The sequence below is a fragment of the Oratosquilla oratoria genome, chromosome 7 (genome assembly GCF_046742065.1).
Source record: "Oratosquilla oratoria isolate Oo_2021 chromosome 7, ASM4674206v1, whole genome shotgun sequence".
In the NCBI taxonomy this organism is placed as follows: domain Eukaryota; kingdom Metazoa; phylum Arthropoda; class Malacostraca; order Stomatopoda; family Squillidae; genus Oratosquilla; species Oratosquilla oratoria.
The window spans coordinates 32988789-33002485 of NC_134783.1; the positions used below are offsets into that span (position 1 = coordinate 32988789).

The 13697-nt window shown below is 39.2% G+C and overlaps 1 protein-coding gene across 1 annotated transcript in view; it reads left to right on the forward strand.

Moving 5' to 3' along the window:
* Positions 1–13697, forward strand: part of Fur2 (furin-like protease 2) — an 822743-nt gene that overhangs the window by 755291 nt on the left and 53755 nt on the right. The window contains exon 9 of the mRNA XM_076187899.1: positions 12270–12434. Coding sequence (XP_076044014.1) covers positions 12270–12434 — 165 coding nt within the window. The remainder of the gene's footprint in view (positions 1–12269; positions 12435–13697) is intronic.

Below are 13697 nucleotides of genomic sequence, written 5' to 3' on the forward strand. Positions count from 1 at the left end.
GGCTTACTATCACCCTACTCTCGTGATCGACAACAGTTACCCTTACAAATGAGAGCTCAGAGCTTATATATGGTGCTATATGTGGGTAATACTGTGACCTTACACACAGACACGTAGAAATACACACGCACACACACACACACACACACATACACACACACACACACACACACACACACACTTCAACGAATGGACGGCTTAGAAGACGTTCTGAAGAAAATTGAAGTTTGTGGATCCCAACGCAAAGAGAAGTGCCTATTGTTTTTACAGGGTGGGGGGGAAATTGCTCGTGGAGTAGTAGGAAAGTAGGGAAAGAGGAAAGGGGGAGGGATTACTGAGGGAAATGGAAGGAAATGAGGAAGGAGTAGACTTGGCCCAGGCAGACAGGCGAAAGGTAAACAAAAGGCCTCCCGACGACGACGAAATGTCAAATAAAAATGTAAAGATTAGAAGTATAGATAAGAGCAATACAGTAGAAAGTGATGAGAATATTTTCAAGGGATTTAAAGAGGGTGTGGGGGACACAAACCCCCCCCAACTGACAAGACTAGAGGAGAAGGTTGATAAGGTGATCGAGGACTTGGAGAGTAGGTTAGGTCATATGAACACCATTTTACAAAGGGTTGAAAGATTGGAAGAACTAGAAAAGGCGAATAAAAACTTAACTGATGAAATAGAAGACCTAAAAAGACAGTTAAGAGAAGTAAAGGTGGAGAATGAGGAATTGAAGAAGAATAGTAAAGAAAACAGAGAGACAATAGCTAAAGAAACTAAGAATTGGAAAACAACCCAAGAAGGAAATAAGGTTTCATTCACTGACATAGTCAAACAGCAATTGAAAGAACATACTGAAGACTCAGTTATTAAAGTGATGAGACAAAAGGAGAATATAGTAAGAGATTTAGCAGACAAGAAGAAATGTATAATTATATTAGGAATGGAAGAGAAACACAACACAGATAGAACCACAAGAATCAAAGAGGAAAATGAAAAAGTAAGCCAATTACTAGAATCAGTTCAGGAAGATGAACCAGAAATTATGAAACAAATCGAAGAGAAATTTAGACTCGGAAAGTATAGCACAGACAAGACCAGACCAATTAAGATTAAATTCAAGTCACAAACAACGGCAGAGAATATCTTATCCAAAACAGGGAAACTAGCAACAAGTGAACAATATAAAAAGATATGGATAAAAAGGGAAATGAATAAAGAGGAAAGAGAGGAAGAAAAGCAGAAAAGACTGGAAGCTAAGGCAAAAAACGAGAACAGAACGGAGTCAGAGAAAGAGAGATTCTATTGGAGAGTAGTGAACATGAAACTAAGGAAGTTCGACATACAAAAGAAAAACATAAGGGAAACAGAGAACACAATGGAAGTGGCAGAAAACTAAGAGTGTCTTACACAAATATAGATGGATTAATAACAGGATTGAATGAGCTGAATGATTATTTGAAAGAAAAAGAACCGGACATAATGGGAATTGTAGAAACAAAATTAAAAGGCCCACTACCACCCAACAGTGTAGGACATGATGCATACAATTATTGGATTAGAAACAAAGAGAAAAAGCAAGGGGGTGGAGTTATGTTCCTGACTAAGAAGGATATAAACGTGAAAGGTGTCATATATGGAAAGAATACAGTAGAGATGATTATGATAGAGCAGAAAATTTGTGATAAATTATGTGCCTCCAAAAACAGCCTCATGGGAGGAGAGTGAACATAAAAGTATGTTAGAGGACACAAAGATAACATTAAATAAAATAATGGAAGATGGAGGAAGAATAGTTATGATGGGTGACTTTAATTGCTGGGAAGAAATGACAGTAAAGGGTGGAGACGACTCATGGGGAAATGCTCTACTTGAGATGATTATTGACCACACAATGACACAATGGATACAGGAGAACACTAGGTATAGAAATGAAGAAGAACCATCGAGACTAGAATTATTAATTACATCTGAACCTAGAATAGTGGACAAGATTGAATATAAAACACCAATAGGTAAAAGTGACCACATATTGATTGAACTGGAACTTAATGAAGAAAAATATATGAAAAGAAATGAACAATATAGAAAAGGAAGAATGATGTATGAAAAAACAAACTTTGATAAAATAAGAGAATTCTTTCAACAAGAAAACTGGGAAGAAATATACAAAGAAGAAACATCAGTGGAAAAGAAATGGAATATTTTGACAAAAATTTACAAAAAAGGAGTGGAAAAGTATGTCCCAAGACAAAAACAAGAAAAAGAATATGTAAAATGCTGGTACAACAAAAGTTGTAGGGAGTTAAAAGACAAAAGAGACAAAGCATGGACCAGATGGAAAAAAGACAGAAGACCTGAAAAATGGAAAATATATACCGGTTATAGAAATGAATATGTACAAACGTGCAGAGAGGAAAAGAGAAAATATGAAAAAGACGTCATAGAAAAATGTAAAGATCAACCAAAACTATTCTACAGATTTGTAAACAATAAACTGAAAAACAAACAGGACTTGGAGAAATTAAGACAAGGGGGAGTTGAATACACTGAGGAAATGGAAATGGCGGAAATTATGAACAAACATTTTAAATCAGTGTTTACAAGGGAGAACATACAACCTGAAGAGATTGAATGGAAAGAGAAAGTCCCCCCTATAGAAGAAATAGAAGTATCAAAGAATGAAATATTGATACACTTGAGTAATCTTGATGTCAGAAAATCGCATGGACTAGATGAAATAGCAAACTGGATTCTGAAAGAATGCAGGAATGAACTGGCAGACAAAATACATAGCATAATAAGCAGTTCCTTGAAAGAAGGAAAAGTTCCAGAAGATTGGAAAAAAGCAAATATAGTACCTATATATAAAGGAGGAAATAAAGAAGAACCTACCAACTATAGACCAGTCTCTCTAACAAGTACAATAGCAAAAATTTGTGAAAGAATTATCAAAAGTAGATGGGTAAAATACTTGGAAAAAAACAACGTACTAAATCCAAGGCAATTTGGATTCAGACAAGGACGATCATGCGTCACCAATTTAATATGTTTCTATTCAAGGCTAGTAGATATAATACAAGAAAGAGATGGATGGGCTGATTGTGCATTTCTAGACCTAAAAAAAGCTTTTGACAAAGTACCACATAAGAAGTTGCATAAGAAACTAGAATCTGAAGGAGGAATACAAGGTAAATTACTAAATTGGATGGAAGACTTTTTGCAAGAAAGAAAAATGAGAGTAGTGATAAGAAACCAGCACTCAAAATGGGATGAAGTAATAAGCGGTGTTCCGCAGGGAACAGTTCTGGCCCCAATAATGTTTGCTATATATATTAATGATATGGATGAAGGAATTGAAAGCTATATGAGCTTCTTTGCAGACGATGCAAAACTACTGAAAAGAGTGAAAACTGAAGAAGATTGTGAATCACTACAGAGAGATCTAAATAAAGTACAGGAATGGAGTAGGAAGTGGGAGATGGAGTTCAATACCAAAAAGTGTAGTATAATGGAATTTGGAAAAAGCAAAAACAGAATAACAGGATCATATAATTTGGGAGAAGGAATAAAAAAAGTAGAAAATGAGAATGACCTGGGAGTCATTGTTATGAATAATATGTCACCTGAGAAACATATAAATAAGATTTTTGGAGAAACTTATAATTTAATAAGAACAATCAAAGTTGCATTTACATACCTGGATGAAGAAATGGTGAGGAAAATCCTAATCACCCTGATAAGACCAAGATTGGAATATGCAGCAACGATATGGTCACCAAGTACAAAAAAATGTATAAAAAAACTTGAAAGAATACAAAGAGCAATTACAAAACTGGCACCAACACACTCAAAACTATCATATGAAGAGAGACTAGAAAAACTTGAACTACAGACACTAGAGCAAAGAAGAGAGAGAGGAGATTTGATAGCTATTTACAGAATCATGAAAGGCATAGAAATTACTGATAGAGAGAATCTGATAAAATGGGATGACAGAAATACAAGAGGACACGGAAAGAAAATAAAAAAAGACAGCTATAGAAGAGACTTGAAAAAGAACAGCTTTCCTCACAGAGTAATAGACAGTTGGAACAAGTTAGATGAGAAAGTGGTGTGTGCAAAAACAATACATGAATTTAAAAATTGTTTAGATAAAATGAGAAATGAAGACGGGACCCCACGAGCATAGCTCCCCTTCCCGTAAAATACAACTAGGTAAATACAACTAGGTAAATACACACACACACACACACTTCCTTTTCTATATTGCTCATTTCTTTTCATATATTTTTCTTCATTAAGTTCCAGTTCAATCAATATGTGGTCACTTTTACCTATTGGTGTTTTATATTCAATCTTGTCCACTATTCTAGGTTCAGATGTAATTATTAAGTCTAGTCTCGATGGTTCTTCTTCATTTCTATACCTGGTGTTCTCCTGTATCCATTGTGTCATTGTATGGTCAGTAATCATCTCAAGTAGAGCGTTTCCCCATGAGCCGTCTCCACCCTTTACTGTCATTTCTTCCCAGCAGATTTCTTTGCAATTAAAGTCGCCCATTATAACTATTCTTCCTCCATCTTCCATTATTTTATTTAATGTTATCTTTGTGTCCTCTAACATACTTTTATGTTTACTCTCCTCCCATGAGGCTGTTTTCGGAGGCACATAATTTATCACAAATTTTCTGCTCTTCTTATCTCTGTCTTCCACTTCTATCATAATCATCTCTACTGTATTCTTTCCATATATGACACCCTTCACGTTTATATCCTTCTTAGTCAGGAACATAACTCCACCCCCTTGCTTTTTCTCTCTGTTTCTAATCCAATAATTATATGCATCATGTCCTACACTGTTGGGTGGTAGTGGGCCTTTTAATTTTGTTTCTACAATTCCCATTATGTCCGGTTCTTTTTCTTTCAAATAATCATTCAGCTCATTCAATCCTGTTATTAATCCATCTATATTTGTGTAAGACACTCTTAGTTTTCTGTCACTTCCATTGTGTTCTCCGTTTCCCTTTTGTTTTTCTCTTGTATGTCGAACTGCCTTAGTTTCATATTCACTACTCTCCAATAGAATCTCTCTTTCTCTGACTCCGTTCTGTTCTCGTTTTTTTTCTTAGCTTCAAGTCTTTTCTGCTTTTCTTCCTCTCTTTCCTCTTTATTCATTTCCCTTTTTATCCATACCTTTTTATATTGTTCACTTGTTGCTAGTTTCCCTGTTTTGGATAAGATATTCTCTGCCGTCGTTTGTGACCTGAATTTAATCTTAATTGGTCTGGTCTTATCTGTACTATACCTACCAAGCCTGAATTTTTCCTCAATTTCCTTCATAATTTCTGGTTCATCTTCCTGAACTAATTTTAGTAAACTGCTTACTTTTTAATTTTCCTCATTGGTTCTTGAGGTTCTATCTGTGTTATGTTTCTCTTCCATTCCTAATATAATTATACATTTCTTTTTGTCAGCTAAGTCTCTTACTATATTCTCCTTCTGTCACATCACTTTAATAACTGAGTCTTCAGTTTGTTCTCTCATTTGCTGTTTAATTATATCAGTAAATGCAACTTTACTGTTTTCTTTTATCGACTTCCATCCCTCTCTGTTTTCTTTACTATTCCTCTTCAATTCCTCATTCTCCACCTTTACTTCATTTAACTGTCTTTTCAGGTTTTCTATTTCATCAGTTAAATTTTTGTTCGCCTTCTCTAGTTCTTCCAATTTTTCAACTCTTTGTAGAATGTTGTTAACATGACCGAACCTACGCTCCAAGTCCTCGATCATCTTATCGACCTTCTCTTCTAGTCTTGTCAGTCGGGGTGGGTGGGTGGGGGGGTGGGGGGTTTGTTGTGTCCCCCCCACCCTCTTTAAATCCCTGGAAAATATTCTCATCACTTTCTACTGTATTGCTCTTATCTATACTTCTAATCTTTACATTTTTATTAGACATTTCATCGTCGCTCAGCTGATCGGGGGGTCGTTTGTTTACCTTTCGCCTGTCTGCCTGGGCCAAGTCTACTCCTTCCTCATTTCCTTCCATTTCCCTCAGTAATCCCTCCCCTTCTCCTCTTTCCCTACTTTCCTACTACCCCACGAGCAATTTCCCCCCACCCTGTAAATACAATAGGCACTTCTCTCTGTGTTGGGATCCACAAAACTTCAATTTTCTTCAGAACGTCTTCTAAGCCGTCCATTCGTTGAAGTGTGTGTGTGTGTGTGTGTGTGCGCGTGTGCGCGCGAGAGAGAGGAGAGAGGTGAAGGGTGCAAGTCTTAGTTTGTGCGTCTCAACCCGCAACCCACTTCCAATAATGCATATTACGTCTTTTCAACCGAGCTGCTACGGGCAGAGGCATTGTGTCCAACGTCCAACCTTGACCACGATTGGGGTACTTTCTTTTAAATGTCTTGAACCTACGCTCTAAATAGTACAACTGGTATTGCCTGTGTCCTCTTCCACCATTACAACAAAAATTTTTGTAGCCTGCGTAATAGTGCTTCTTGAAATTTTCTACAACCTCGGAAGAAATACGAACACCAAGAACTTCGAGATCTTCGAGACCTTCCAGAAGTTCGAGACCTTCGAGAACTTCGGCACTTTCGAGAACTTCGGCACTATCGAGAACTTCGGCACCTTCGAGAACTTCGACACCTTCGAGAACTTCGGCACCTTCGAGAACTTCGGCACCTTCGAGAACTTAGGTACCTTCGAGAACTTCGGCACCTTCGACAACTTCGGCGCCTTCGAGAACTTCGGCGCCTTCGAGAACTTCGGCGCCTTCGCGAACTTCGGCGCCTACGAGAACTTTGGCACCTTCGAGAACTTCGGCACCTTCGACAATTTCGGCACTTTCGAGAACTTCGAGAACCTCGACACCTTCGAGAACTTCGGCACCTTCGAGAACTTCGGCACCTTCGAGAACTTCGGCACCTTCGAGAACTTCGGCACCTTCGAGAACTTCGACACCATGGCTTAACGATGATCGTTCTTTACTCAACGATGATCGTCCACGGCTCAACGATGATCGTCCATTGCAAAACGATGATCGTTCAGGGCTCAACGATGATCGTCCATGACTCAACGATGAGCGTCCATGGCCTAACGATGATCGCCCACGGCTCAACGATGATCGTCCACGGCTCAACGATGATCGTCCACGGCTGAACGATGATCATTCTTGACTCAACAACGTCCATGGCTCAACAATGATCGTTCTTGACTCAACGATGATCGTCCACGGCTCAACGATGATCGTCCATTGCTCAACGATGATCGTCCATTGCTCAACGATCATCATCCACGGCTCAACGATGATCGTCCACGGCCCAACGATGATCGTCAATGGTTCAACGATGATCGTCCATGGCTCAACGATGATCGTCCACAGCTCAACGATGATCGTCCATGGCTCAACGATGATCGTTCTTGACCACGATTGGGGTACAACCGCACATGAAAAATCCCTTATACCGGGCATGTCCACAAAAACTTGAATCGTCATCTGGGCACGGTTTCGAAAGTGTTTATTTTTAATAGTTAGATAGCTTTAAATACTCCCCCTCCCAGGCGTGCACCCCCCCCTCCCGAAGGTTGGGAAACCATAGTTTGAAAATACATGCATACACAAACACAAATATCATGTGTACACATTCTTTTGGATGCATGTGTATGTGGATTGACAATAAATGTCTATAGGTAAAAGGTGAAGAAATGTATCTAGTGTATTTATCTTCAGAATACATATAGTTATAGGGGTTTATCTGCAAAAACGTAGGAGTTTGTGAATAAACAATTTCCACCCACACTAAAATTAAATAAAAATAACCAATATTTCAACATTTGGTAAAATTATACAATCATTTTACATAAACATGCTTTCTTCTTACAAAAGCTATCATGGTTTGTGGCAACATTAATTTCACAAATGTAAATGATATTTATGGATACATACAATGGTTTGTTTAATCATATTAATTCTTAAGTCACAAAAAATAGTACGTGACTTAAGAGGATGCTACATAAACCTCCCTTAAGCCTAACCAAAATATTTTTTTTTTAGAAATGAAATATAGTTATCCAAGTACCTGGAGTGATAGGGTATCAGAATATATATGGTTATGGGGGTCTCTCTAAAACCCTAGGAGGAGTTCATGATCAAACAAACAAATGAACAATCAGACAGACAGAGGCTACTACTTTATTATAATAGATATGTATATATGTATATATATATATATATATATATATATTATGTATATACAGTATATATATATATATATATATATATATATATATATATATATATATATATATATATATATATATACCAAGGCTTTTTCCCCCTTATAAGGGAGGTAGCCAAAAAGGAAAGGGCATAAAATCATTCCCGCCCATTCAATCCCTGAATACACTCCACACCCCTCCACCCTCCCTCTTATCTTAGCATCTCCCGGATGACGGGTCATCCCTGCACCTTGTCCACTGCCCTGGGTCAGAAGCAGTATTGCAAGACACAGCACATCCACAGCAAGGCCACTTCATTAAATCGGCGACCCCCCTCTCTGTCCCCCCAAGCATAAAAGAAGACAGGGAGAAATCCCTTCGGGCTGCGTAAAATTTTGCTCACACATACTACCTCACCCCCCATCCCCCCACCCATTCCACCTCATGCATCACAAACTCATCCATATACAACCATTTTCTATTCACCCCTGTCTTCTGCCCTCTCCCGTCCTTCCTCAACAGACATTCCCCTCTTCTCCAAAGTCCCCTTCACCCCATCCATCCACCTCATCCTAGGACGTCCCCTCATGTTCACTCCCTCCACATCTGCCTTCCATACTTCTTTTACTAGTCTTTCTTCACTCATTCTTTCCATGTGTCCAAATCATCCTAATACTCTTTCATCAACCCTATCTCCCAACTCCCTTTCCACCCCTGTTCTCCTCACCTCCTCATTTCTCACTCTATCTAGCCTAGTAACCCCCATCATACTTCTCAGACACCTCATCTCAAACACATTGAAACTCCTCTCTTCTTCTCTTATGTTCCATGTTTCTGCCCCATACAGTGCTGTTGGCACAATCACTCCTTCATACAGTCTCCTCTTAGCATCCATTCCCAAATGTCTATTCCTCATTACACTCTTCAATCCACCAAGGCATTTACTCGCTTCTCTCAATCTATATTCTACCTCCACCTTCACTCCACCTTTTCCTGCCACATTTGCACCCAAGTATCTAAAACTATCCACTTCCTCCAGTCGGTCTCCCTTAATGCTCACTTCCAGTCTACTGCCACTTTCACCACTTGGATCGTAAGAGGCAAGAAGAAAGGGACGGGGATTGGGACTAGGTATCCTTCTCCTTGTAGTCCCACAGGGGACATTCCTAAACGAAAAAGTGAAGGCATAAGAGGGTCTGGGAGTTTTCCGACCAGCACCCTAAGGTTTGGGTCTTTTAATGTACGTGGATGTGTTACAGATTAGAGTAAAAGGGAAGAGATAGGTAGTATGTTTGTGAGAAGAAAGATGGATGTCTTGGCTTTGAGTGAAACTAAGTTGAAAGGGAAGGGTGAGTGTAAGTGGGAGGTTATCAGGAGTGAAGGGAGGGTGAGGGAGGGAAGGGGTGGCTGCTCTAGTAATTGAAGAGATAGGTAAACGTGTAGTGGAGTGGAAGGAGGTTTCCTCAAGGATAATGTGGATGGAGGTGAAACTGAGAAAGGTCTCCCAATACAACTACATTGACATTTCTCCCCAATCCCTCTATGCACTCATTTATGTCTACCCAAAAAGCCTCCCTTTCCTTTATGCTCTTCTCACTACTAGGCATAGCACTTACAAAAACCCACATCACCTTTCCCAGCTTCACCTTCATCCACATCAACCTTGATGACACCTCCTTCCACTCCACTACCTGCTTATCTCTTCACTTACTAGTATAGCCACCCTTTCTCTCCCTCGTCCCCTCTTCACTCCTGAGTACCTCCCAGCTACACTCCCAAACTCAGTTTCCTTTCATTTTAGTTTCACTCAAAGCCAGTGCATCCATCTTTCTTCTCACAAACTTACTGCCTATCTCTTCCCTTTTACTCTCATCTGTACCACATCCATGCACATTAAAAGACCCAAACCTTAGGGTATATGTATATGTATATATATATATATATATATATATATATATATATATATATATGTATATGTATATATATGTATATGTATATGTATCTTTGTATGGGGTATTGGCTGCAACTTATTGTGGCAAAGTAGTATGCAGTTGATACTTTAGGGTCTATATGGGGCGCCCCTGCAGACCAGAGCCACACATCATTTTGTTTGTGATAGAGGAAAACTCTGTTCATAGAGAAATGATGACACTTTTATACTACTACTCTCCCTCCATATGCTGTCCCCCAACCCCTTGTTACTGTCCTGTACAATTTCTCTAAATATTTTCCTTTTCTGCCTACCTTCCCTGTGGTGGGGGAAAAGAATACTACCACCAAGTATTTCCACTTGGGTCGTAAGAGACGAGAAGAAAGGGACGGGGATTGGGACTAGGCATCCTTCTCCTTGTAGCCCCACAGGGGACATTACTAAAAAAAGTAAAGGCATAAGAGGGTCTAGGAGATTTCCAACTAGCACCCTAAGGTTTGGGTCTTTTAATGTGCGTGGATGTGGTACAGATGAGAGTAAAAGGGAAGAGATAGGTAGTATGTTTGTGAGAAGAAAGATGAATGTGTTGGCTTTGAGTGAAACTAAGTTGAAAGGGAAGGGTGAGTGTAAGTTTGGGAGTGTAAGTGGGAGGTTATCAGGAGTGAAGAGAGGGCAACGGAGGGAAGGGGTGGCTATACTAGTAAGTGAAGAGATAGGTAAACGTGTAGTGGAGTGGAAGGAGGTTTCCCCAAGGATAATGTGGATGAAGGTGAAACTGGGAAAGGAGATGTGGGTTTTTGTAAGTGCATATGGGCCTGGAAGTGAGAAGAGTGTAGAAGAATCGCGAGTAGATTCAGTGGCGATGCGAGGGAGGGGCAGACGGGCGGGTGTTGTATGGTCTCTTTCCTTCCAATCACGACTCTGAAAACAGAGAATTACGCGATTGGGAATTGTGTGTAAATGTCAGAAGTGTAAACTCGCTCACCAGCGTCAGCGAGAGGCCAGCGTTTGGTTGCGGGCCGGTCGGACAGAAAGGTGTCCCAAGTCTCTCCGTCAACCAGCCCGCGGTCAGATTGGGCGTACTGAGAGAGACGATTGGGCCTCTGCTTTGCTAGCGAGAAAGTGTGCATGTGCCTCTTTTCTTCCAAGCACTACTCTGAAAACAGAGATTTACGTGACTTGGGAAATGTGTGTGTGTATTTGTATTGGTGTAAACCCGCCTGCCGACGTCAGCGTAGAGGTCGGCCATGCCAGACCGGCGGCAGCTAGGAGATGTATCTCCCAGCCACCACCGGCCGGCGATGATACTTGGAGCTTGTTGAGAGAGCTGGTTGAAGAGACGTCCGACCTCTAGGAGCGCTGAGTTGAATAGTCTGCTCGCTCTAGGAGCCGGCAGGCATTATATACAGTTGGCGAGGACGGGAGGAAGGCGAAGGATGAACCGGACAGAACTGGTTTTCACGTCCGTCGGCTTAGAGAGAGTAGATCCCATAAAGTATACAAGCAGTTTTTACCGTACATACGTAATTACCTAACAAGTACAGGATAACACAGATACAGATATTTTTAGATACATGGAGGATGGTGGGCCATCACAACGTATACAAGCAATTTACAGTACATACATAATTATCTTACAATTAAAGATTGACATACAGATACAGACATTTTATATACATGGAGGATGGTGGGCCATCACAATATATATATAGTGTTATATTGAGACATGGCACGATATACTTTATGTTGTGGAAAGTGTGCACCAAGTGTATATTTCACAAATTGTCAGTGGTGTACAAAGTTAGTGTCAATAAGCATGAGCAGACCTCACAATCCCACTGTAGTGTTACCAAGAGATTCTATTCCAGTATCATACAAACACATTTTTCACTTCTTTTTTGCATATGAAATATCTATTTTTTCTGTGGAGATTGTTATGTTAGATTAAGTTAGGTTAGCTTTGTTTATGTTAGGTTAGGAACTGTTGTATAATGTAAGTTTCATGCTTAATAGCCATGTTTGTGTGATTCTGGAATTTTACCAGAAGCTTAGACCCACATATTTGCATTCTATTATGGTTATTATTAAGATTAAAGAATTTTATTTTGTGATTCAGGAACAAGTGCTTCTGCTCCTATGGCAGCAGGAATTGTAGCTTTAGCACTGGAGGCCAACCCCGACTTGACTTGGCGTGATCTTCAACATATTGTAGTGAAATCTTCTCGATGGGACCCTCTCATACATGAAGCTGGCTGGTTTGTCAATGGTGTGGGTAGAAGAGGTAAGACAGCTTCAGTGTTCTGGTACTTTTCTATGATTGCATGAATGTGCTGTTGCCCCATGTCTTGCCTTAAGTTTTTGAAAGCCAATTTGGGTATGTTGTTGACAGTATTACTTTGATTTAGATTATTTGTAGCGATCTATCAAGTTTGAGTCCTTCCATTCACATGTACCATTTAGTACATAGTAATGTTGCAAATTTAGGAAATTTATGGTAGCATCCACCGCATTATAGAAATTACAAATGCATATGTATTAATACAATTCGGTTTGAAATTTTTGTTCTAAGAAAGGGATGGTTCCTAAATCTGCTCCATAAATGAGTGGTTGAGTTGGGGGAGGGGATTGCCATATGGTGAAGGAGTGGGAGTAAACCGGTTTCAGGTGTCATCCTCTTTAGCATTTAGCCCAAGTAGTGTAGCAGGGCAGGCTGGGCTACTCTTCAACTTTGAGGTACTGAGATGGAAATAGTGAGTGAATGGGTCATTTGATGTAATTATGCACCAGCCTCCACATAAGAGAGAGAAGACCATACAATTTCAATGTCTGGAATTATCAATTGATATATAATTTTGTTAAAAAATGGTAATTAGATAGGACTTGTCTTGCAACACTCATAATAGGCTTTACAGGTTGCATGCTTCATGTTTTAAAATTAATTCCTTGGCAATTTACTCATACGCTTCCACCGAACCTGTGGGCATGTTTCAAGGAGAAAAATTGAGTTTGCTTTCACATACAATATGTTTCGGCATATAAGATGACCTCCATATAAGATAAGGCAAAAATTTTAGTTAAAATTTGATTGTTTCATATCATATCAGCATTATGAAATGATACCTAAATTGCCAAAGTATATGTGGTGAAGTTTGAATAAGTGAGCACTAAGCAGTAAATATAATAATATACCAATACAATGAATTGAATACCTTTAGCATATACCAGTAATGAAACAATACCTTAATTCATTAACATAGATAATTTTAATTGTCATTGTGTTGTTAGTGGGTCACATACAGTAATAAGATGAATAAGATATCAAAACTATTATCTTTATTGGTGATAGTTTAATGAACACTGTTTATTGATTTGCTAACTTTCTGTACATGTCAAGTACATTATGTTTTTGTTCAGATATTAAGGTAATAATTTTTATATCACCTCATATAACAGTGATTTTATGCTTTTAAGTGTTGTCTCATATGCCAACATATATGGTAGCTTCAGAAATACAATTGATTTATTGTTCATTGAGAGTAATGGT